The sequence below is a fragment of the Tachysurus vachellii genome, chromosome 19 (assembly GCF_030014155.1).
Source record: "Tachysurus vachellii isolate PV-2020 chromosome 19, HZAU_Pvac_v1, whole genome shotgun sequence".
Lineage (NCBI taxonomy): Eukaryota > Metazoa > Chordata > Actinopteri > Siluriformes > Bagridae > Tachysurus > Tachysurus vachellii.
Genome location: NC_083478.1, coordinates 10,935,101 through 10,959,525, shown reverse-complemented (window position 1 = coordinate 10,959,525; position 24,425 = coordinate 10,935,101). Strand labels below are relative to the sequence as shown.

The window sequence follows — 24,425 nt, the reverse complement described above, 5'->3', positions numbered from 1 at the left end:
AGGAACCAATAAATATAGCATTTAAAACGGAATTCATAGAGACCTTTAAAAAATTAACCATTTATTTCCAAAGGTTGTCACTCACAGGCTCGACCTTTTACAAATGTATAAAACACTAACAATGTACACACGTGTCAAAGAACTCTATTATCTGGATGGACAAGCTCTGTTTCCATTTACCTGAAGGGCTGCTCGACATCATTCACATTCCCTGACTTGCTGGGGGTGTCGCAGTCCTGCTTATCTCAGTCTTTTATTTGGCCATATCAATAAGACTCTGTAGTGATGTAGGGACCCAGGTCTTTTTCCCCTGGACAAACACAACACCCCTCTCCACATAGATAGTGATCCTGCCAAACGTGTACAGTTGCTTTCCCAGGTGTCTCTTGCCCATAATAGGCATGAAGACAATGCCGTTCTCCTCTGCTTTGGCCTGGATCAGGTCTTTGAAGTTGGTGGGTATGGAGGCTGAGACAGGGCCAGTGACAGGCAGGCGTGGAACATTGCTCTCTACCTCACGCTGTGGAGGTGCTGGTGGCTCATACTGGAAATCTTTCCTCCTCTCTGTCTGGGTCAGATATGCAATGTTTTCCTTTGCTCCAGGCTGCATGTAACCACCTAGAAAACACAAAAAAAAAATCAGTGGACAAAGTTAGGTTTCCATCAATTGTCAGTTTTGTTTATCAGAAAGTGAAAACCATAAAGAAAAATCATATAAACACTTTTTCATAATATCCAGATGACACAAAACACATGCAATACAGTAGCTAGGGATAAGTCCAAAATGCATATTACTGTGAAAAGATGTGGCTATGGTGGTGTGAGATATTTAGGCATCTAGAGCATGTCTCCAATCTGTCCTAACCTGTCCTATAATTTTGGTATTTTACCCAAAATGGTTAATGTGAATAAATCCAGCATTATAGGATGTTTGGACTAGATAAGCACTGTGATTCCACATGGCCAAAAAAAAAATGAGGAGTGGGTGGTTTTAGTGTCAAAGATATATGATCTAAAACTCGCCTTTAGTTTGAAGCAAATGAGCATATGACTGCAATAGAGAGAGAAAAACAGGGGAAACTGACCTAGTCCCGAGGCCACAGCTCTGTTCATTATGTCTAGGGCTTCATTCAGCTTCTCTTTAATGACAGGGTGACTAAGCAGTTGCTCTGACAGCATGCCTTTCCAGCCCAGATACCACTTAGTGATCTCCTCATAGTTAGGATTGTTACTCAGCCAGGAGCACAACACCTGCAACAAGAAACACGGTTATAAATAAACAGAAACATCCATATGAGTTTTTGACATTTTCAACATTTCCATCCCGTTTCACTGTATTATGACTATTATTAGTGCCCTCTTTTTGGCATAACTAACTAACTTTTCTTAATCCTTTTTTTGGATGATGTCATATATAATAAGCATAATGTAGCCAGAACAACTTCCTGATTAAGTTTTGCATTCTATAAAATAAAAGACCTGGACCTACCTGTAGCCATTTGTTAAAAAAGTGCTTGTCAAGTAATCCCACCATACTGGACAAAGACAACATTCCCTCCCAGTCCATCACCCAGTTGAACGGTTCAATCAGCTGTTGATGTGGGTTCACCACCAACTCCCCAAGACACAGAGCTGCAACACACCAACACACATGGTCATTAAAATGTATGCTGCTCTAACACCAATTTGTAAACATATTGCTGAAGAATATATTTCCATTAGTTTTACAGAAAGGTAGGAAATGTAACCATAATGGAATATTTGCAAGATGTCCCAAACACACACCAAGTTTAGGGACGATGTTTTTGACCATGAAGGCTTCCCAGGCTCCAGGGGTGAAGACTTCTTTCCAAGGCTGCAGGATGAGTCGGGCAGAAGCATCACTGGGGTGCCAGCGCTGCAGGGCATTTGCCAGCTTGTTGCGTATAGGTGGGTACAGTGGCTCTAGGCGCATCTGCATCTGAGGCAACCACGGATGGATCCAGGAGTGGATGGGAACTGTGTCTGTCAGTGGGTTCCAGTTATCCACCTGAGAACCCACAGGCAGCCAGATTATTACAAGTTATTATAGGATTATTTTTTAAAGATACACCCAATGAACGCGGGCAGTGTTAGCTCAGTGCTTATATCAATGCCGTGAATGTGATGTAAATAAGGAGTTGCCTTATATGACTTGAAGACCAATTATTTTTGAAAACACAGATTTCATTGTTATGCAAAGCCAAATGATTTACCACTGTGTATTGCAAACAAAATCAACCGACCTCTTTCTGAAGTCGTGGGAAGATGAGCTGCTCCAATACGTAGTCGAGGATCCACAGAGGCAGCACAGGGGCCCAACAATCCACCAGGTCCACCATAGGACCAACATTTCTGGGCTGCCACTGTGTCACGCAGTTGCTTAGCACTGGAATCCACACCTCCCATATCAACCTGCATATAGACACCCAAATTGTTAGATCACAAACAAATGGTATTTAGATTAAAATATTCATACAACATTCAATTAAGAAAATAGACACATTTATGTGGTTGTTATACTCTTTGTTAAAAAATGTTTTATTATTAATTCTAATAAATAATAATTTATTATTATTAATTCCTCTTTTGCATATATCTTTTTGCATCACCATGAAGCTAAATAGTAAGGTAATAAAAGGTAAATTTCAATAAAAAGTTTTACCTGTGGTAGGGGTCCATATAGTTGGCATCAGGTGTACTATGTTGAAGTTGTGTCCCCTCTAGAATGGCCCTCCACTGACCTACCTCCTCAAAACAATATGAACAGTCCTACACAGAATAAAATATAACATTAAATACAAATCAACAAAGCACACTGGAAGCCTTTCTCCCTGTAACATCGTTTGCTGCATGCGTTTTCACCTTCAGTGGGTCCCAGTTTCGGAGTTTCTCATTCAGTAGTGGATGCACCGCGGACACAGCGAGATCGGCGAGCCCCATGCTTTTGTATTCATGATAGAACTGTGTCTGCATCTGCTGGAAAGCCTGGACACACTCTTCAAGGGAGAGTGAAGGGCTGCCTCCTTCCCCACCTGTCTCCAGTCGCTCCACCAGCTCCAGCACCTGCTCCAGTCGCTCTACTGCCTCACTCTCCTCCCTTAACCGAGCCTGCAGGGCAGTGCTCTCATGCCTCAGAGACACCACTGTATCCTTCTCATGCTGCAAACGCCGAGAGCTCTGCAAAAAGATCCACAATTAGTGGAGATATTACTAAAGTATCCACTTAGTTCCATTAACATGCTGTTTCCAATGGTTCAGTCATAATTGTATTCAGATATTTTTGCAGATATGAATATGCAGCATGTTTATATCAGGCAGGTACTATAGAGAAAGTACTGTACACAGTCACAGTGTCAGTGAAAGCAGAAATAATAATGCAAAATAGAAAGAATATAACTGAAGATGTAAATGTTTATGCAATGTGTAAATATTTAAAATGCAACTAATTAACTTTATCAAATTTATTTTAAAAATTATTAATTTATTAAACTTCACTATATATATATATATATATATATATATATATATATATATATATATATATATATATATATATATATATATATATATTTTTTTTTTTACATTTACAGCATTTAGCAGACACTCTTATCCAGAGTGAATTACATTATCTTATTTCAGTTTATACACTGGGTTAAGGGCCTTGATCAGGGGCCCTGCAGTGGCAACTTAGTGGACCTTAACCACTGAGCTACCACATCCCATATATATATATATATATATATATATATATATATATATATATATATATATATATATATATATATCAATTTTAGAGGAATCTAAAAGTCTACCTGTAAAATATCCTGCTCAGTAAGCTCGATGAGCAGTTTGAGGTTGTGTTCGAGTTCTGGCAGAGCAAAACCAGAGCTCTTCTGCTCTCTTGCACTTGCACTCATAGGAGCCTCTTCAGGAATGCTGTGCTTCTGGCTCATCTGACTGTAGCTGTAGTAGACCTTCTGCTCACGGCCTGTCATATCTATCACCTTAAAAATAAACAAATAAATAAATGAATTAATTACATTTTAAAGTAAAAGTGTTGTATGAAAAATTTCTTCATCTTTCTGGAGAGGTCCCTAATAGGTCCAAATAGCCAGAAATCATTTTATGCTTTGAGATCAGGGTGCATTTTAACATTTTTTATATTTTATTACTCTCACCTTGACTTGGGCAAGTTCTCCAGCTGGTTGGCTCATGCTTTTGTTAGAGAGTTTTCCATGAGCTTTCAGTTCCTCCACAGATTTGAAGGAGTATTTTGGCCTTTTCTTTCCTGCTCCAGGCTCTTTCCGCCATTGACCCAACTCCCTCTGAAACTCCTGCAAGCAAATAGTAACAGAGAGAAATACAGATTGCACCTGGGAATATTTAAGATGACATAGTTCACCTTAAACAGATTCAAGTACAAGAATAAGTGTTTAACACTTGAGAACCGAAAAAGCTCTATCCCGAATCAACTCACCTTCTCCTCCTCCTCCTCTGAGTCTACCACTGGAAAGTCCTGAACTGACTGCTGAGTTCTTTCATTCCCGTAAGCACCCACAGCTCCTTTTCCCTTACGTACTTTAGCCTCGATTGGGCTTACGATACCTACAAAAGCATCCAAGAATCAGAACACATATACTAATCACAGATTAAAATACAATCACTAAAGAACTTGCACTGTAACAGAAAGACACTCAACCCTGTGCATTTTTTCCAAGGCCTTTGCCCGGGACATAGCCCATCTTCTGTAGGAGCTTCTGGCCAATGCCTCGTGTGTGTTTCTCCCAGCTACCGATGTCCTGCCCTGGTCGGATGTTGCCTGCAAAGGTCTTCTGGGAAGTTTTAAAATTCCCACCCTGTAGAAAGAAAATAGAATGTGTTACATCATCAAACTATTCATTTAAATCCAATCCTACAGCATCAACAATTTAAAATGCATCCAGTATTTCAATATGTTGCTTAATACATTTTCTTGAAGTCCATCTTTTCTGTAAGAAATGCTCAACACAATACTTTCATACAAAGTGAAGAGATTTTACATATTCGACAACACTTGCACAAACCCAGTTAAGGACATAATAGCATAGTTTTTAAAGTTCATAAAATGTGTTAGCATTTTACCTGAAATGTGGTTATTCTAATAAATAACGTTTTTGTTTCTTTGGCCTATTCACAACATAGGCAAGAGAGATGTATAATATATTTAAAATTATTAGTTATTATACTCAACAAGACATTTACTGAAATAATTAAGCTGACACATAAATAACCCAGAAGTAGCCATTAGCACTACAATGTACATTTTAAACAACAGGAAAGCAGAAAAAAAAAAAGAAAACTGTAGTATTCAAAATTCAGCATACGGTTTGAAGCTTTCTGGGTGCAGCGGCACGGGGTGGTGGAGGTGCTTCTTCATCCTCTTCTGAGTCATCTGAGCCCTGCTGCTCGTTTTTCTCCTCAGCTGCAGTCTTCCTCACACCGGCACTTATGAAGTTCACAGGGGCTGTGTAGTCTTTTGCTCTATTCAGCATTATACACGCACAAAAATGACACTTAATTCAGTTATGTTCCTCAAATATAGATACACAATAAAAGAAGGTTGTACCGTGTAAATATACACTATGTATGTTGTTAATAAGGTACAGCTATCCTGTGGCTACAGTCAGAGGACATTTTATGAGCTACACGTACTTTACAGTCAATCAGAGATTAATTGGTGGTGGATCATTTTCAGCACAGCAGTGACACTGGTGTTGCACTGGTACGACTGCATCATATTCAATCCACTGATGAAATTATAAATGAAGCAACATGTAACACTCAGCAAATCCCAGAACACTGTAAAACAAACCAATAGCTTTCTAGATAAAGAAGCTAGCAGAAATAAAAACATCTTTATACTGGCACATGCAGTATACTGGCACAAGGAGGTTTGTTCCACTGGTTATGGAGAAAACTGAATGTGCAATTTATTTTTTTATCTTATCCAAAAGGCCAAACTTTATTTAAGACAGTTTAGTCAGATTTTAACAATGATTCAATCCATTTCTGTTATATGGCTTCCAGATATGTGGTCTGAGAGTGTAGCTAGTTTAGATTCTCACCTCTGAAGCTATGCTGAGGTGTTTCAAAACAAATCCCAGGGGTCATTCTGCACATGGTCATTCTCACATTACTATCACAATTCACTATTATCACTATTACTGTTTCACTATTATTGTTATCACTATTACTGTTTCACTATTATCAGTTTAATACCCGGGGACCATATATTAAATTGATTTTTGGAACAGAGAGATGGAATAGGGGTTATTATCACTATTATTGTTTCACTATTATCACTATTGCTGTTTAATGGCCATGTTATCTGTTTCGCACGCTTACTTGTATGCTACCCTTCAGTAGAATAAACGATAAGCTGTAGGACAGCAGTACAGATACCTCTTGCCTCCAAAGCTCGGTCTCTCATCATCTGAGTCGTGTTCAGCCCATATGCCGTATGTAGCCTCCTCTTTGGTCTGCCTGTGACGACGTCTGTCGGGATTAAACTCGTTGGCTAAATCCCATTCAGAAATCTCAAACTTCTCAATCTCGACTCCATCCTCCTCCTCTTCGTCTCCTCTACGCCCATACAGATGAGACATAGACATAATTCTGTAGGAATAAAAACAACACAGCTGAAAGCATCTTACTGAATTCGTATTATTTTGTATAAACAGGGTGTTTAACTAGGAGAAAGGAGAGTTGATCTGTACAGAAACGTTCCTTGCTGCAGCTCAGAGCTGCTTCAAATTAGCCAGTAATGTAACGTTATCGAGCTACATTCATGTTTATAACTCCTTTTATTAAATAATTAGCATATCCAGCTAAACTCTGTTAACACAAACGCTCTTTGCAATTCATAATTTGCTTATAAAGAAACACAAAAGTCACCTTATTAAGATATAAGTCCTTTAAACAGCCAGCTAACTGTTTAAAAAACCTGCTAGCAGGAAGCATCGACTTCCTGTTGATGTCATTGTGAACCGGAACAACAATTTTTATGTGAACGTGACGCAAGGGTCAGGTTCTCTCTCTCTCAGCCATCTTGGACCCCGAGCTCGAATCTAGTAAGTGTTTCTGTCTTCAATCTTCCGACATCCAGCACTAATAGGCGGTTATTTTCCCTTCAGACGTTACCTCAGCCTTTGCTTTACAAGTCTTCTCTCCTAAGCGGTAAAGATTTCCGTAAAATAACGTTGTGATGTTGTGAAACGTTGTTGTTAATGTCGCCAGTACAAAATGGGTGAGCTGTAGCAGTGGCCTGACTCACTCACTCACTCACTCACTCAGTCAGTCGCTTGGTCATGTTCGCGTCTGTTTTATTGTTTTCCGAGCTTTCTTTTACAATAAAACATGTCACTATTATGTTTTGTTTTGCTTTCCGTTGTAGTTGTGTGTGTGCGCTTTTCGTGTTCGTGTCACTGGACACGTTTAGAAGCTAAAACCTGGTTAAAAGCACGACATTTGTGCTACAGGGCTAAAGCTGACTGAGGTGTAACTGTACACTGATCCAGATACAGTTACTTAGCTGCCTGGTTTAAAGCACCACAAGTTGTGTTTCTCTGCGACCACCGCTTTTTTCTCTTTATTTGTAGTCTATTTAGACCAAACTGTTTGTTTGTTTGTTTGTTTTTTCTTTATTTTTCTTTCTATGATCCATAGTTACTTGAAATTGCCTGAAGCAAAACGACTTGCCTGAAAGCAGAGCGTTATAACAACCAAATGACTGACTTGTGTTGGTTTACATTTCACATTTCTGGCATTTAGCAGACACCTTTTATCCAGAGTGATTTACACTTTTTTTTTTATTTCAATTTAAATAACTGAGCAATTGAGGCTCAAGGGCCCAGTAGTGGAATCTGTGGTGGACCTGGGATTCGAACTCACAACCTTCCGATCAGTTAAATCCAACACCTTAAACACTAGACCACCACGTCCCAGAAATACACCAGAAATTGTAAGAGGTTTATAAATGGCTTACAGAAGAGATCACAATTTCTACAATCAAACATGGGGCATTTAATTAAATATATGTAAATGTCTGAATTTTATTGCCTTTGTCAGAAAACAAGTTCAGAAATCCAATCATTTTGTTACAAGTTGCGGTAATAAGCGTCAACACAGGCATCAGATTAACAGTGTGTTAATCTATTATTAAATGTGTGAATGCAGGATGAATTAAATAATTTTAGTACGAGTTGGAAAGGAAATTTACATGTATATTGTAATGACACTTTACGTATAACATGACAAGTTTTCTAGGGGTACTTGTAATGATTGTGTAAAGTGGATAGAATTTAAATTGCCTCAACTTTCTGACTTCCTCTCAGATTATTGGTTGTTGTAAGTGGACAGAAACACTATAATAAACACATTACTGCCCAGGTTAATATTATTAGTACAGCTGAAAGGCACACGTATTTGGATAATACAAATTTATTCAAAAAAATTGTACAATTTGTTTGACTTAACTGACAATGTTTTGCCTGTAGTACATACAGTAATTAAAAATAAATAAATCAGTCTAGTCGAGTCTGAATAGAATATGCTGTTTCAAACCACTTTGACAGCTGTTGAGGTCAAATTTCAAATTGTATGAATTGTTACATATCTAGTGCTTGTGTGATATATTCACACACAACTTGCCTTGTTTTTAAGAGGAGTATTATTCAAATGTATTCCAAAACACAATATATGGTGTTCTTGTATCTAACACATTGCTTGTGGTTGTTGTTGCAGCCAACAATGCCAGGTGAAGCCACAGAAACTGTCCCAGTGACAGAGCAGGAGATGCAGCAGCCCCAAGTGGAGACGGGTCTGTAGAAATTATAATCAACACTAAACTCTGATAAAGGGATCCTGGAGCTCTTACTTCGTTATCTTGCTAAATTTCTTGTAAAAACTGAATTAAAATAAGATTGCAAAGATGTGGTTCTTCTGGTATTGCCACCTGTTTCTGCCAATCTTCACATTTCTTTAACCCCCAAGTGACCAGCTGTTGTGACCTTCATGCAGCATGGGGGTTTGTCTTTCTGGTTGGAGTAAAGTTTTGTGTATCTGGTAGATTCAGGGTTTTATGCTTTTAAAAAAATCTGATCCAGGATCTCAATTTCTAAAAATGTTACACAGCAGCCTATGCTGTGTTTCACCTGCATGAGGTTTTGTATGTGTTTTTTTTTAAATGCATGTGTTTAATTGCATGGGATATGTTCAGTACAAGCATGTGGAAAAACTCGGAGTGTTTTTCTAATGCACACATTAGTAATTCAAACTGGTATGATTTCTTAATTTAATAAATATTACAAACAATTTAGTAGATGGTTGCTACAGAGCAAACTTGGCCTGTTTTCTACATACTTAAATGTATTTGTTTATAATGATGGTTGGTACAAATTCCCCAGGGGCAATACAATGACAACTAATATCTAAATTCAATATAAAATGGCTTAGCTGTATTTATAAGCAAAATTAATAAGAAGTGGAAACCTTTCTTTTGGTGATTAAAACAAGACATTTTTTGAGTGTTCCTTTTAACCCAACAACATCTAGTCAGGATCAGCACAAAATTTCTCCTGAGGAATGCTGCTGAATTCCAAACCTGTTATCCATACCTTATGTTGTTTAGGACCTCTCCTGCCTTTGAAAGTGGGCTGAAGATATGTGTGGGGTGGGGAAATGTATAGCCTACCGTACATGGTGAAATGCAAAAAGAGAATGCCCTAGAATTATCCCAGAAGGCTAAGAAGCGTCTTCGTGGGGTGTTTGGCCAACAGCTTCTTGAACTGCTTTAGTACGCTTTTGTAGTCATTATAACTTTTATTTACAGAGGTCTTTCCCTTTAAGGGGACCAGTGGACGAAAACCTTAATGTGTATGCTACTGCTCCAGCCAACACCAATATTTTTGTACAAAAGCTTGTTCACATATAAATGGCTGTATTCTACAATTCAATCTGAGATGTACACAGTGATGGTTGAAAGAGGAGTAGATATGGGCAATTATGGCTAACTCGGTCCTGGTTGAAACTTTTGGCCTCAATTAGCATCTTTAAGGTTTTTGATGTATAACTCAGCTTGTTGCTCAGCTTGTCTAATAGATTAAAAGTGCAGTATATATGTGATCGTCACATCAGAAATTTTAAGTGGGACTGCACTGATGGAGCCAGTAAAGTTGATCATCTTTTTGGTCTGGAGTTTTTTTTTATGTATGACTGGTATGCTTTGTGTGTATTAGACAAGTGGTGGTTCTACAGCACCACAATGCAGTATGCGTTGAACTGACTTTGATGATAACGTTATCTTTGAGCTGTTTTAATGGCAGCTGGGTTGATTGAAACAGTTTGTAATCTTACGCATGTCTTAACACCATTTGAGTGAGGTGTGTGAAGAGGCCTGCTCTTCCCCTAACCCGCATGGATATGGATTTCTGTCCATGCACTTGTGGCCTTTCCATTGTCTGAACTTAAGCCCCTTTATTCTCCTCAGCTGCTGCTGCTTCAGTTCCTTCTGGTTCTAAGACAAAGGCTAAAGGGGCTAAGGCTGGCTCATCTCCACACACTTCTGCCCCTAAGCCTGTTCCTTTGGGCCGCAGGAAGCGCTCCTCGCTTTCTGCTTCTTCCTCTTCTCCCACTTCACCTAAATCAGCCTCTGGCCCTCGTGCCACCCCACCTTGTTCTCCACTTGCGTCTCCTTCAGCTAGCTCTCCTGGTACAGGGAAACCTGAGGCAAGTGTTCCAAAGGTTGTGAAGGCTGGTAAACAGGCAAAAACCAAGAAAGCAGATTTTAAGGTTGCTGAACCTCAGCAGGTAACCCTACCTTCACCTGCACCCTCAGAGGCTAAAACAGCACATGAGTCTTCCCCAACCTCTCCCAAAGCAGACACTCTACCTGTAACTCTAGTAGAGGCAAAAGCTGTGAAAGATGAATCTGCTACCTTGGCTAAAATAGAGGCAAAACCAACAAAAGGTGCAGGCCCTACAACGGCCTCTCCTAAAGGTACTAATGCTTCTCCAGTGAAGGCAAAACAGGAGAAGGGTACAGCAGCTTCTTCAGTGAAAGTTGTAGCACCCACTTCTGCTAAAGATGTCCCATCTCCAGGACAGGAAAAAACACAGAATGTTGAAGCAACTACTTCAGTGGCAGTAAAACCATCGAAAGATGCAGGTTCTACAGCAGCTTCTCCTAAAGGTACTGTTGCTGCTCCTGCAAAGGCAAAACAGGAGAAGAGGGCTGTTGCTTCTCCAGTGAAATCTGAAGCACCTGCTTTTGCTAAAGATGTCCCTTCTCCAGGAAAGGAAAAAACAGATAATGTTGAATCAACTACTGCAGCTTCATTGGAGGTAAAACCAACAAAGGATGCAGTTTCTACTGCAGCCTCTCCTAAAGGTAATGTTCCTACTCCCGTGAAGGCAAAACAGGACAAGGCTGCTGTAGCTTCTCCAGTGAAAGCTGAAGCACCTGCTTCTGCAAAAGATGTCCCACCTCCAGTACAGGTAAAAACACAGAATGTTGAAGCACCTATCTCAGCTTCAGTGGCAGTAAAACCCTCAAAAGATGCAAGTTCTACAGTAGCTTCTCCTAAAGTTACTGTTGCTGCTCCTATGAAGGCAAAACAGGAGAAGGCTGCTGTAGCTTCTCCAGTGAAAGCTGAAGCACCTGCTTCTGCAAAAGATGTCCCTTCTCCAGGACAGGAAAAAAAAAATAATGTTGTAGCAACTAACTCAGCTTCAGTAGAGGTAAAACCAACAAAAGATGCAGGTCCTACAGCAGCCTCTCCTAAAGGTGATGTGTCTGCTTCCATGAAGGCAAAACAGGAGAAGGCTGCTCTAGCTTCTCCAGTGAAAGCTGAAGCACCTGCTTCTGCAAAAGATGTCTCACATCCAGTACAGGAAAGAAAAGAGAATATTGAAGCAACTACCTCAGCTTTAGTGGAGGTAAAAGCAACAAAAGATGCAGGTCCTACAGCAACTTCTCCTAAAGGTACTGTTGCTACTCCTGGGAAGGCAAAACAGGAGAAGGGTGCTGTAGCTTCTCCAGTGAAAGCTGATTCACCAGCCTTAGTAAAAGGTGTCCCAAACCCAGTGGTTGCAAAACCAGTGAAGAGTGAAGCAGCTGGCCCAACCTCAGCTCCAGTTGATGAGATACAGGTGAAGGGTATTGTACCTGCGCCAGCCACTTCTAAAGTGGCCATCCCTGCCACAGTGGATGCAAAACCATTAGAGGGTGTACCACCTACTCCAGTGTCTCCTAAAGTTACTGTAGCCCCTGAGGCTTTTAAAGTAGTTTCTAAGACCGCTGTCCCTGCACCCAAATCATATTCTGAGGTTGTGGCTTGTAGTCTTCCCAAAGTACCAGAGATGCCAAAGGTTGTTCAGGAAGCCCAAGTAATACCTAAAGGGTCAGAAGCCCCAAGGGCTCCAACAGTTATTTCAGAAACTCCCAAGATTGCCGAAGTGCCCAAATCTGCTTCTGAATCTCCAGAGACTAAGTCTGTTCCTGTTATATCTCCAGTACAGAAAGCTAAGTCTGTTCCAGTTGCTTCTAAAGGAAATTTAGATGGCCCTAAAAAGTCAAGTGTTGGTCCATCTAATGCAGCAAACTCCACTAAGTCTTCCATTGCTCTTCTGGATGAGGAGGAAGATGACCTCCCTCCACTTATTCCACCTGAGAAGCCTGATATGCTGCCTGTTTTTCAACCCCAACCCGTAGCCGATGCTCCACCTAAAGTGGAACCGGTAGTTAAAGCTCTTGTGACTCCAGCTGGTCCCAAACACAGTGCGGCACCTGCTAAACTTCAGCCTGACCCTACACCAGTTAAGGCCGCATCCAAACCGGAAGCAATAATCAAGAATGACAAGGGTATTTCTTTCTGTCTGACTTTCTGTGTCTTTGTCCTGGACTTGTGGGTTTTTCAGTATAGTCAGGGTGGCTGTACTATTATGTTTTTATCACAGTGTCTACTGTGTATTGGGGAAAGTTTAAGTGGCTTTAAACATGTCTCAGTGCAAAGTGCAAAGGCACTTAGTGTTTAGGTTGAAAACAGGAGGGCTCTAAGTGTTAGTGTCAGTGTTGCTGTCGGTATGTAAAGAGACAAAACTATTTTTTTTTGTATTGTGGCATTTTTCTGTGGCTCGGTTTTAAATGTGATGCACTATGAAAGGTGCAGTACACACGTTTTAACCTAGTGCGCAAGTTAGAATTTGGCTTCTGTTAGGGCATACATATGAATTCTCAAGCATGTCTAGATTATTTTCTATTGTTGCAATTTGCTTAATAATCTTTTTTGCTTAACTTGAATTATGGAGAGGAAGATTTTCATTATTCAATAGGTTTGGAAAAAGTGTCAGACACAATCATTTATCGTATCTCAGTCCTCACAATGTTCAAATGAATTACGGATCAAGTTTATGGCTTCTTGTCAAGTTTTTTCTTTTTTAAATATTACATATTCACTATCTAATGGTCTGTCATATAAAAGAAAATTTAATGAACAGGTGCACTTAAATTACCAAGTTTTGCCATTTCTGAAATGGATTAAACCTAAGTTTTAAAACTTAATTTTATTTGTTTGAACTCTGAGAAAAGGGAATATGTTTAATTCAAAAATAGGCTTACTTTATTTATTATATATATGATTTGTGAAGCACCTGTTTACTTATTGATATTGGTTTCATGCTTAAGGTGTTATTAAGGATTATCCATTGAATTAATACTAAAATAATGCTTCTGATTTGCTAGGAACCATGGGCTAATATTTTAGATTGTATATAATATGTAAATATATAAATACACACACAGAAAACGATCTTTTATTTCATTACATAACTTCCGCGTTTTATATTCAAGGGTCCGGCACTGAATCAGACAGTGATGAATCTGTTCCTGATCTGGAAGAGCAGGATTCTGCACAGACACAGACACAGCAGGCACAGGTAGGACCTACATATGAGCAACACTTAGAATAATTTAAATGAAAATGTTATGTTTGTGTGTGTATGATGATTATTATAACAGCTATTTTATCCCTTTCACAGCTTGCAGCAGCTGCTGAAATTGACGAGGAACCTGTCAGTAAAGCCAAACAAAGCAGAAGTGAAAAGAAAGCAAGAAAGGTAGGAGTGGTGTGTTCTGCATATTTGTGTTTTGGTTTTTTTTGGTTATATAAAGCTAAGATTTTCATCTGTCTTATTTTACCAGGCAATGTCCAAACTGGGTCTGAGACAAGTGACGGGGGTTACCAGGGTTACCATTCGCAAGTCTAAGAACATTCTGTTTGTCATCACCAAACCAGACGTCTACAAAAGCCCCGCTTCAGACACTTACATTGTTTTTGGAGAGGCTAAGGTAAAAACTTATAGGATTGTTTATATGGTGCATAATGCATAAGAAATGTTTGTACATCACACAGTAACAGTTGAAGCTTTTCTGCACATTTACCTCCTCTTTGTGATGATTTTAAACAGTTTGACTTTCGTTCTTCTGAAACTAATGAAGCCAAACTTTCTGTTCTGAAAGGGGATTTAGGTGACAGTGTCTTTCATTTGAATTGAAAGCTTCATATTTTACAAGATGGAATAAATCTCTGTTTGTGTTTCTTAGATTGAGGACTTGTCCCAGCAAGCTCAGTTGGCTGCTGCAGAGAAGTTCAAGGTCCAAGGAGAAGCAGCATCAAACATCCAAGAAAGCACACAGACGCCTACAGTACACGAGGAAAGCGAAGAGGAAGAGGTCAGGGAATTGATTTCATATTTATACTCAGTCTAACATGATTCTAATATTTACTTTGTCAAGGGAATCTGCTTTGTGCATTCAGGAGATATTTTCAACTTAATAAATTTGTTGATTTTAAGGTTGATGAGACCGGAGTAGAGGTTAAGGACATTGAGCTGGTCATGTCTCAAGCCAACGTATCACGAGCAAAGGCTGTTCGCGCACTGAAGAATAACAACAACGACATTGTCAATGCCATTATGGTGAGTTTAGACAATTACATCATTTCCAATAAACAGAAATACTTCTGTGATGATTTAACAGTATGACTTTCGTTCTTCTGAGTCTGCTGAAGCCAAATATCTGTTCTGAGAAGAGCTCAGTGTTGTTGTTTTTTTATAACACTGCATGATTTCATGCATCTGGTTAAATCTATTCTCCATCTTCTTTCTTTACAGGAATTGACGATGTAGGTGGAGATGTTGCTGAATTAATCTACACTATTTGTACAATTTATACCCAAGAGAAATAAAGTTTGGTTGATGGCTATTGTCTGGTTTATTATATTTGGATAATGGGACTGTGAGGCACCTGTTAGATATAAGATTAGTATTTAATGATGACTGTCTTCAGTTTCTTTTTGTTGATAAAATAAGGTTGCTAAGAACTTTTAATGAACTAATCCCAGTTTTCTTGTAATTAGTAGGTGCAATTAAAATTATACTGAACTGGATGCTATATAACAAGCAAGAATGCTGTTGTACTCTCAATGCCTGATTCATTTGCAGCTAAATGCAACTGATTTAAATTTAACAGCATGATTGCAAGTGTTCAGTCACTTTTGTTAAGAAATTAAAATCTAGAAACTAGAATTTCAGACATAATATGGCCAAATATGTTATCAGTCAACGCACTTAAATTTCAGAACTGAATGCTGTGCCAGTTCATAGACTGATTAAAAGTCTGTCTAATAACATTCAATGTACTAAACTACTTCTAGAAGTAGAATTTTCTATGTGGCAAGCACAGACAAATGGAGTGATAGTGAACACTTCTGTTACTACTAAATATAAGTGTGTATAATACACATTGACATTACAAGCTGAAGTTATTCATGTGTTTTTTCATAATTTAATAGCAAGTCGTCTTGTTTGCTTGCAAACAAATTCTATTATCTGTTTTAACTTAAAAGACCTTCAGATGTTTTTTTGTCACTTGTGATGGTGTTGAATTACTATTTGCGTGTATCAGCTATTCTTGGAGTAGATCAACTATGCATGGAAGTGTCAGTGTAATTTATAATTCATGTTTTAATAGGTTTGCTCCATTACCACATATGTTGAAACAGCCTCTCAGAAGGTACAGATACTGAGAAAAAACCCTAAATATAGAAACTTCATCTGCATTTTGGGCTAGGGTTATAATCAGAATGGAGAAAGTGATTGGTCCTAGAGAGACTCACATGACTTATTCCACCAGCAAATCTACCAGTAGGATTCAGCTGGTAAACATGAAAGGAGATTTACAGTTTTTGCTTTGCTATAACAGTGCTTACTGTAAAAATGTACTGTACTGCATGTTAGTGGAACCTGTTAACGCTCACTGGTGCAGTTACACAGGTAATAATAACATTATTGCATGACTAGGTTAAAAGAAAATAGTTTTAGAATGTGATGCATTTTATTTTGGGTTAAACTGGCCATTTCTTTATACAATGTATGTTATTTCGTTTGAATTGTTTCCTTGTTGCATCCAGAATCCTAGCCAAATTTCACTGAATTTTACTGTTATTAAAATGCAAAGCAAAATAACTTAAGATCAACAAATCGTCAAGCAACCTGAAACATGTTTTAGAGTATTGAGGATTTTTACAGAGCCTTGTGTTGTAATACAGCCCATTTTAAGTGAATTGAATTTTTTTTTTTTTTTTTCCATTCAGACATTAACATTATAAAGAATGCTTCCTATTTTGAACCTTATCTTTCATACAGCATTTATTTGATTTATGTGAGTCATTCTGCCTATTCAGTGTTTATCTGGTTGGTAATACGTTAGTTTTTTGAATTACATTCTAACAGGACTAAATGTTTTGGACCTTTCACTGTTGTGTGCCTCCTGCCATTTATAGAACGTTGGTTAATTTCCACATGGCCGAACTGTTTGTACACAATGTCAAGGGCAGCAAGCCAGCAGTTCTAAAAGAAAAGAGCAGAGGCTGTTCTCTTGTTTGCATGCACATACCTTTAAACAGAAAAGAAGTCAGATAAATTGAATTATTTGACCTTCTGTCCTCTAATAGCCTGAGAGTATTCTCAAGGTCGGTACTTTTTGTTTATAAATGACCTACGGTATGTTGTGATGTGAAATCGAGTATATGCAATTATATATTGAAATGAAAACGACGGTGAAGGTCATTCTTAAATTACAAAGTATAATATCAAATCAAACATCTGAAAAGTACTATTTTAAATGACAGTAATTGGTGTTGTCTTCAACCGCACAGAAGTAAACACGGTTGCAACAAAATGAACCAGTTGGGGGCACTCAAGCACAATGCTAGCTGCTGTAAGACAAGATACCTTTTAATATCTCCTGCTGTTTTTATAATTACATTTCTGTGTATACAATAAAAATAACTAAAAATGTATTTTAGGCTTTGGATAGAATGAGTCGGGATGTGTATTTCACAGAAGACAGAAATAGCTTTGGTCTTTTCTTTTGCTTTTTAGGAACTGAGTGCTTTGGAGTCTTTGGCTAAGCTTACATATTTCACTTCTGGGATCCGTTTTCTCTCATAGTGTGTGTATGTGACTGATGGGGCGATACGTCAGTACAAATCTGGGGACAACCTTTGGACTACAGAGGTTGCAGTTACTGTATGGTATACGGAACCTGCTCACTAGCATCAGAGCTTTGTCTCACCTTGCTCGGACATCTTGTCCCATTAAACCCCACAGGTTATACCTGAACTGCCACCCCTCAGAATGTAATTCTGGCTGGAACAATTTCTTCAAAAAGTCAAAGCAGAGACCTATGAGGACCACATATCCTAGTCTGAAACATGAAGCTAAACTGTACAATGTCCAAGTTTCTCGAATGTTTTCTGCTTCAAAAAGGGAGACGTTTAAACAAGAAGTTCCATTAAGGGTTAAAGATACTGTTCAGATGCAGTGGATGCAAATAAGATTTGGAGACACTTTCAAGCGCTTGTCTAAACACATAAATATGTATTTTAAGCAGAAAGAGATGTCTGCATCTTGTGGGACTGGTCAGGCTGTATTTGTCTCTGTAATGCAGAAGCCTTTTATTGGGGTGCAGAGACAAGCCCAGACCCAAAATACCACTGAAGGCAAAGAGGCTAGAGAGCTTAAACAAATGCAATATCCATCTATTAGCCAGTCTCAGGAATCACATTTGACTTCAGGATATCCAGGATTGCAACTGTTTCATATGAGTTCTCTAGTGACCAGATTTGGGGAGAGCTATAGCTATGTAGCCAGTCACATAAACTCTGTCTTCTTGAAACAAGTCTATAAGGAGGTGCCCTCATCTGAAGATATACTTGGAATAAACAGGACAATATTTAAAAGAGTTGGCAAAAATCAGATCAAAGAAAATATGTCACAAGAAACTGGCCAAACTCACTATAATGAAGCCACATTAGATGTTAACAACACTGATGTTTGTAGCTCCTTGGAGGAAGGGTATCTTCATTTTGCTCGTCATATCAACCGATACTTTGGTGCAAAAGTGACAGATACTGTTAAGGAATCAACACATCAGCAAGGCAAGGATTCAGATAGGAACACGTTGGTGTACTCTATGGACCATCAGAAAAGTTGTGCAGAATCACGGGACACTCTTCCCCTCCGTCCAAAATCTCTTTTCCATATGAGCAACCTTACGACACACTTTGGTGAAAACTATGCCTACATGGCCACTCACATCAACCACTATTTCAAAAGCTCTACAGCTGCAGATGAGCATTTGGAGAGAGATCCATACAGTGAACAATCTGGAAGTACTCAGGAGAAACAATCATCCTTTTTACAGGGCCTTTTAAACCACATTGGCATTCAAAGACCTGGGCGGGGCTACCTTGGAAGGGCTTCTATTAGTCCTACCACTGTAGACCCTGCGCTAGACAGAGTGGTAAGTCATGCTCCAGCTAATTGCTCCCATATCATGCATGCATAATTTGTTTGTGTACTTAAGGGCAGTAAGGTACCATGTTGCTGGTGGCTAGGCTGATAGTGTCTTCAATTAGCACCCAATTAGCATTTCATGTTGTGTTCTATAATTTAAATGAAAGTACATGAAGATTTGTGACAGTGAAAGTGCTATATAGGCAATGAGAAGACAGCTGGCAGAGGACAGGACTCGATTTCTACTGGCAAATCTGGAGAAAGCCAGGGCACGTTCCTCCATCAGCTCCTGTGTAGAAGATTTGAACGCTCACCTAATTCTCAACCCAACATGCAAGAGTGTTGTGTGGCAGGTACGAATTTTCACTCACTTTTCTGAGTATTTCATGCATTTTTATTTGGCACAAGTTTCTGCAGTAGTTCCTTCAATGATTCCTTCATTATTAGAGGTTGGTTATTGGAATTTGACTGTTTAGGAAAAATCAGCAATGCATATACTGAAGCACTGCCGGCTGTTTTGGATGGATAAGAAACTTCAAGCTGCCTTTAGAGAAACTCTAGCCCTGATTGGCTATATGGATCCTCTCAAAGGTTGGGGGATACGCATGTTGTCCATCGATGGTGGTGGCACCAGGTACAGACGCCACAAATATCTGAACGTTTTTTTTTATAACTACAGATTTACATTACTAAAATCATTCTTAAAAAAATTTTGGGCAAAAATGACAAAGAATACAGGGTGGAAAATGCGATCTTATGATTGCTTCTTCTACAGAGGGGTTGTTCCACTCCAGGTACTAAAACAGCTGGAGGCTCGGACAGGAAAACGGGTTTATCAGCTCTTTGACTATGTGTGTGGAGTGAGCACAGGTAACCTATAGTATAGGTAATCCTCAACTTTTAGAGTTGAGATGGACTCTAAAGGTTCTCTAAACTTAGTGACACAATGAGAAATACTTTGACCTGTCCTTTCAGATACCTTGGCTGTTAACGCTACAGTGATTATGTAAATGGAAGTCTCTGTCTCTGTATTCCTGGTCATGTCATCAGGAGCTGTTTTGGCCTTTATGTTGGCTTTGGCTCATTTCTCGATAGAGGAGTGTGAGGAAATGTACAGACGTTTTGGCTCAGATGTTTTCCGACAGAACCCTCTGGTTGGCACTGTAAAAATGGGCTGGAGTCACTCATACTACAACACAGAGAAATGGGAGATGATCCTGAAGTAAGTTATTTTATATAAAACAAATACTTGTCTATCTTTCACAAGCAGGCTTTAAGTCTTTGGCATTTAATACTTCACTTGACAAACACTTTTCTGGCTCACAGGGAGAAAATAGGTGACCAGCTTCTTGTGAGAACAGCCAGAGATGACCGGAGTCCTAAGGTGAATCCTTAGATAATGTTCTATATCGGCTCAGAGATTCTGCACCAGTTATATTGTCCTGAGGTGCCAATAACCACTGCCTTAATATCTCTTGTAATCACTACAGGTGTCTGCAGTGAGTGCAGTAGTGAACTGGGGTACCAGTCCAAAACCCTTTATATTTAGAAACTATAATCACTCTCCAGGACGCCTCAGTCGTTACGCAGGGGGATCTGGGTACCAGCTTTGGCAAGCAGTACGAGCTTCTTCTGCTGCTCCAGGATACTTCCAGGAATTTCCCTTATATAACGACATACATCAGGTTAGACTGGTCAAACAGGCATGTTAAAACGCATACCGCAGACAGGCTTGTGTACAGTGAATGTACACTGTGCTCATTTATATATTCTCAGTAGTGTTTTTTCCTCTGTTCTAGGATGGAGGGATAATTCTGAATAATCCCTGTGCTCTTGCTGTCCATGAAAGCCGGCTACTCTGGCCCAATCAGCAGTTCCAGTGTGTGCTGTCTCTAGGAACTGGTCGATATGATAATGCCAGAAGGGGCCCTGCTACATCTACTAGTCTCAGAGCCAAAATCAGCAACTTAATCAGCAGTGCCACAGACACTGAGGGTTAGTCTGTAAAAAATTTTTGCTAAAAGGCTGCAGTGAATTAATATGCAAGTTATAAAATACAACAAACAGTGTTGTTACAGGGAAATAATCAATAACAGGGTGTATGATTCTAATTTGATTATTTTTTTATGAGAGCATTTCCTAAAATGTCATTCCTCATCAATTTATCAACTAGAGAAAGGTTTTTCACAAAAAAAACTTACCAAAGCAAGTACTTGTAACATCTGATGCTTTTTGGAGGTGAGTGGACAGATATGTTGCCAATATTTTGTGATTCCACCTATTTTCAGAGTAAACATGCACCTGAGAGGCAAGCTGATGTCTTCAGAACACTCAGAACAAATTTCCCCTTATTGTGCCAAACTCCTTGATATGTCAAATGTTATATGTGTATGTTATATGTGTATGTTTGTGATTCCATTTATTTTGGAGGTTGATATGCATGTGACATCACATGACATCACCAGAATACAAGCCGCAGATAACAAGTTTTCCTTGTTGTTCCGAGTGTTTTGATATGTCACGTGCATGGTTTGTTAATTTTGGGATTCCACTTACTTTGGGTGTTGGAATGCACGTGATGTCAGGTGACATTACATGATGTCATCTGAAGTCACTTAATACATTTCTCCTCATTGTGCCGAGCATTTGGATATGTCATGTGTGTATTGCAGTCATTTTATATGGTGCATTTGAGTTTGGTGCTTGTACATTGAAAGCTCTAGGAGGAATAGCGTTTAGAATAACAGAATGTTGACTTTTTTCAACCGAACATAATGATTCTAATTCAAAATTGTATTTTATAATGATAAACAACTTACTTTTGTAACCATTTATACTTATGACTGTTGGTGCCTGTGGTTGATTACATTTTACCATTCTAAGCTATAAACAGTTGCTCATTCACCAGCCTCTGATTTTTTTAAGACAAAAATCAGCTTGTCATGTTTCTGAGCAACCAGAAAGTGCAAAGTCCTTTCTGGAAACTCATTGACTCATACAACATGCTGGCACCTTACATTCTTTCCAGAATAATTACATAAATGTCTCCTTACAAACAGCTTTAGCATATCAATTGTACATTTTCCTTTGTTAAGAAGAAGAAGCCTTTATTTTGTCACATCTACATTACAGCACAGTAAAATTCTTTCTTCATGTATCCCAACTTTGGAGGTTGGGTTCAGAGTGTAGGTTCAGACATGATACTGTGCCCCTGGAGCAGATAGGGTTAAGGGCCTTGCTCAAGGGCCCAACAGTGGCAGGGCCCTTAACCCTATCTGCTCTAGGGGTGCTGTATCCTGGCTGAACCTGTGAGTTAGCTGTTATGCTAAAGAAATGACATCATATTAGAGTAAGAACATTAATATAAACTATTAATATAAAATAAACTACTTTACATTAAAATATAATCAGCCTAGTAACAAATAATTGAGTTGCACTCTTCTATCATGATGTTGTCCAGTTTGATAGTCTGCTAAAGAAAATGTCCTATTTCAGGTGTGCACACATTGCTGGCGGATCTGCTAGAGCCAAATGTGTATTTTCGCTTTAACCCAATGCTGAGTGCTGAGGTCTCACTGGATGAAAGCAGGCCTAGTGCTCTGAAGCAACTTCAGCTGGACACTCAGCAGTATTTAGAGAGGAACGAAGCCAAAATGAAACTGCTTTGCAGTGTACTGGGTGAAGAACGCACCACACTCGGGAGAACACGCGACTGGATCAGTGAGAAAGCCTGGCAGCTACAGCAGCACTGGGCATGAATGGACAAAAAGACATGGGTTTAGTGTCACTAAACTTTGCTCTTTGGGTAATATTCAAAAGATTTGGTATGAATTATAAAGCACCTTTAGATGCACCATGGTGTCACATAAAAATACACTATTGAAAACTATTGTACTGTACATATTAAGCTGTTATAAGAGGAATGTGTTGTGGAATATTATTTCAGGTCAGTCAACTCTAAACAGGATCGAGTGACTACATTTTAACATGTTTCAGACCTCATTTATTAATTAACAGAGTTATTTCACAGTTTTCTAATTTCCTACATACAGTACACTGACTTTATTTTCTTGCTGTTTATATTAGCTATTTATACAATACAGTGTGGATAATGTGCCAGCTTTCTACTGTATGTTATGCAACAACTTTAGTACTTTGTTAACACTGAAAATATTTAGATGTTTTCAAGAGTTAGGACTTGTTTCAGATATAAAAATAAAATTATTTAGATATAAATATAGATGAATCGGGTATTTTTTGTGTAATGATCAGCATGTCTTTACATGTATAAATGTCCTGTAAATTAAAGTAATTTATATTTATTTATGGGGGGTCACGGTGGCTTAGTGCTTAGCACGTTCGCCTCACACCTCCAGGAGGTTTGATTCCCGCCACCGCCTTGTGTGTGTGGAGTTTGCATGTTCTCCCCGTGCCTCGGGGGTTTCCTCCGGGTACTCCGGTTTCCTCCCCCGGTCCAAAGACATGCATGGTAGGTTGATTGGCATCTCTGGAAAATTGTCCATAGTGTGTGATTGTGTGAGTGAATGAGTGTGTGTGTGCCCTGCGATGGGTTGGCACTCCGTCCAGGGTGTATCCTGCCTTGATGCCCAATGACGCCTGAGATAGGCACAGGCTCCCCGTGACCCGTGGTAGTTCGGATAAGCGGTAGAAGATGAATGAATGGATATTTATTTATTTATTTTTATTTATTTATTTTATATATTAGTAAAAGTGAATTTCTAATAATTCATTATAATAAAATATTAAAATATTATATAAGAATATATTTGAATGCTTTGGCTACTATGCGTTCAAATCTGTGTGCTCAAAAAGGTGTATGCAAAAATAAATGATTGTCTTATATGATTGTCAAATAAACTGTAAATAAATGAATTCTTTCTATGAGTCTCTTCAAATTCTTTCTTTTAGTTTCCACATTGACAGACATTTATGCCCAGGTGTGAAATACATCCATTTTCATAGGATCCATTTTCTTTACACTCCCTCACCTATTATAAAGTGTTACACAAAAATTGTATGTATTGTTTTGTGTGAATGAATGAACATCATCTTATCACAAAGACTCCGTTCTACATAATCCAGTACTCATTTCAAACATTTAGTGAATTTATAGTGAGTAGGTTTTATGGCCCTCAGTGACCCATTTTTTTACTAACCAAGTTTAAACTCGATTTCCTTTAAAAACACAAGCATACATCCATGTTCACATATTATTATAGCATAATTTGTGCTAAATATAGTAGCATGAGACATTTGCCATTAATATGATAGATGTAAGTAAGTACAATAATAGTAAAATATGTCAGACCATCTCAAAACATCTCCAGGTTCCACAAAATGTCCCCAGACTCCTCAAGTTTAGTTTCTTCAATTTTCAACAACTCTATTAGACATAAGATGTTCAATTAGACTCTAATAAAAATGTGCTAGAATTAAAGTTAAAAGAAAATGGGTGCTTAAGACACTAACATTGTATACAACATACTACA

General features: G+C 38.7%; 3 protein-coding genes and 2 non-coding genes across 7 annotated transcripts; 4 read left to right on the top strand and 1 right to left on the bottom strand.

Moving 5' to 3' along the window:
• Positions 1 to 44: 44 nt before the first annotated feature.
• tfip11 (tuftelin interacting protein 11) lies at positions 45 to 7,089 on the bottom strand. Its single transcript, XM_060894315.1, has 14 exons — positions 6,955 to 7,089; positions 6,463 to 6,675; positions 5,385 to 5,541; positions 4,721 to 4,877; positions 4,499 to 4,626; positions 4,200 to 4,355; positions 3,834 to 4,025; positions 2,884 to 3,198; positions 2,684 to 2,790; positions 2,265 to 2,433; positions 1,786 to 2,029; positions 1,490 to 1,632; positions 1,086 to 1,251; positions 45 to 618 (listed from the first exon to the last, which is right to left on the bottom strand). The coding sequence occupies exons 2-14, from the start codon at positions 6,669 to 6,671 to the stop codon at positions 254 to 256; spliced, it is 2,508 nt and encodes an 835-aa protein (XP_060750298.1). The 5' UTR covers positions 6,672 to 6,675; positions 6,955 to 7,089; the 3' UTR covers positions 45 to 253.
• Positions 7,048 to 15,317, top strand: naca (nascent polypeptide associated complex subunit alpha). 2 transcript variants are annotated; one of them, XM_060894317.1, is made up of 8 exons: positions 7,048 to 7,130; positions 8,803 to 8,878; positions 13,907 to 13,992; positions 14,095 to 14,172; positions 14,258 to 14,404; positions 14,660 to 14,788; positions 14,911 to 15,033; positions 15,229 to 15,317. In XM_060894317.1, exons 2-8 carry the CDS (start codon positions 8,809 to 8,811, stop codon positions 15,241 to 15,243), a joined length of 648 nt encoding a protein of 215 aa, XP_060750300.1. In that variant the 5' UTR covers positions 7,048 to 7,130; positions 8,803 to 8,808; the 3' UTR covers positions 15,244 to 15,317. The 2 variants fall into 2 exon arrangements, with proteins under 2 accessions (XP_060750300.1, XP_060750301.1); XM_060894318.1 differs by lacking the exon at positions 7,048 to 7,130 and adding an exon at positions 7,218 to 7,236.
• On the top strand, positions 14,501 to 14,577 carry LOC132862854 (small nucleolar RNA SNORD59). The gene has a single exon (XR_009650065.1). It is a non-coding gene; the product is annotated as a small nucleolar RNA SNORD59 (small nucleolar RNA).
• LOC132862864 (small nucleolar RNA SNORD59) lies at positions 15,074 to 15,147 on the top strand. The gene has a single exon (XR_009650074.1). It is a non-coding gene; the product is annotated as a small nucleolar RNA SNORD59 (small nucleolar RNA).
• Positions 15,318 to 16,334: 1,017 nt separating the features above from the next.
• Positions 16,335 to 23,548, top strand: LOC132862338 (calcium-independent phospholipase A2-gamma-like). Of its 2 annotated transcripts, XM_060894314.1 has the most exons (10): positions 16,335 to 16,389; positions 17,500 to 18,922; positions 19,119 to 19,268; positions 19,392 to 19,549; positions 19,691 to 19,785; positions 19,966 to 20,137; positions 20,242 to 20,299; positions 20,406 to 20,600; positions 20,715 to 20,910; positions 22,411 to 23,548. In XM_060894314.1, exons 2-10 carry the CDS (start codon positions 17,585 to 17,587, stop codon positions 22,671 to 22,673), a joined length of 2,625 nt encoding a protein of 874 aa, XP_060750297.1. In that variant the 5' UTR covers positions 16,335 to 16,389; positions 17,500 to 17,584; the 3' UTR covers positions 22,674 to 23,548. The 2 variants fall into 2 exon arrangements, with proteins under 2 accessions (XP_060750297.1, XP_060750296.1); XM_060894313.1 differs by having other exon boundaries at positions 19,392 to 19,785.
• The last annotated feature ends 877 nt before the right edge of the window (positions 23,549 to 24,425 follow it).

Coding starts and splice junctions, on each gene's coding strand:
- tfip11 (XM_060894315.1), bottom strand. CDS start 6,671: ATGTCTATGTCTCATCTGTATGGGCGTAGAGGAGACGAAGAGGAGGAG. Junction 4,627..4,720: donor CCTTGGAAAAAATGCACAGG/GTTGAGTGTCTT, acceptor ATGCTTTTGTAG/GTATCGTAAGCCCAATCGAG. Junction 2,030..2,264: donor TCCCACGACTTCAGAAAGAG/GTCGGTTGATTT, acceptor GTGGGTTCTCAG/GTGGATAACTGGAACCCACT.
- naca (XM_060894317.1), top strand. CDS start 8,809: ATGCCAGGTGAAGCCACAGAAACTGTCCCAGTGACAGAGCAGGAGATG. Junction 13,993..14,094: donor CACAGACACAGCAGGCACAG/GTAGGACCTACA, acceptor TCCCTTTCACAG/CTTGCAGCAGCTGCTGAAAT. Junction 14,405..14,659: donor TTGTTTTTGGAGAGGCTAAG/GTAAAAACTTAT, acceptor TGTGTTTCTTAG/ATTGAGGACTTGTCCCAGCA.
- LOC132862338 (XM_060894313.1), top strand. CDS start 17,585: ATGGGGCGATACGTCAGTACAAATCTGGGGACAACCTTTGGACTACAG. Junction 18,923..19,118: donor ACCCTGCGCTAGACAGAGTG/GTAAGTCATGCT, acceptor AGTGCTATATAG/GCAATGAGAAGACAGCTGGC. Junction 20,300..20,405: donor GAGATGACCGGAGTCCTAAG/GTGAATCCTTAG, acceptor TAATCACTACAG/GTGTCTGCAGTGAGTGCAGT.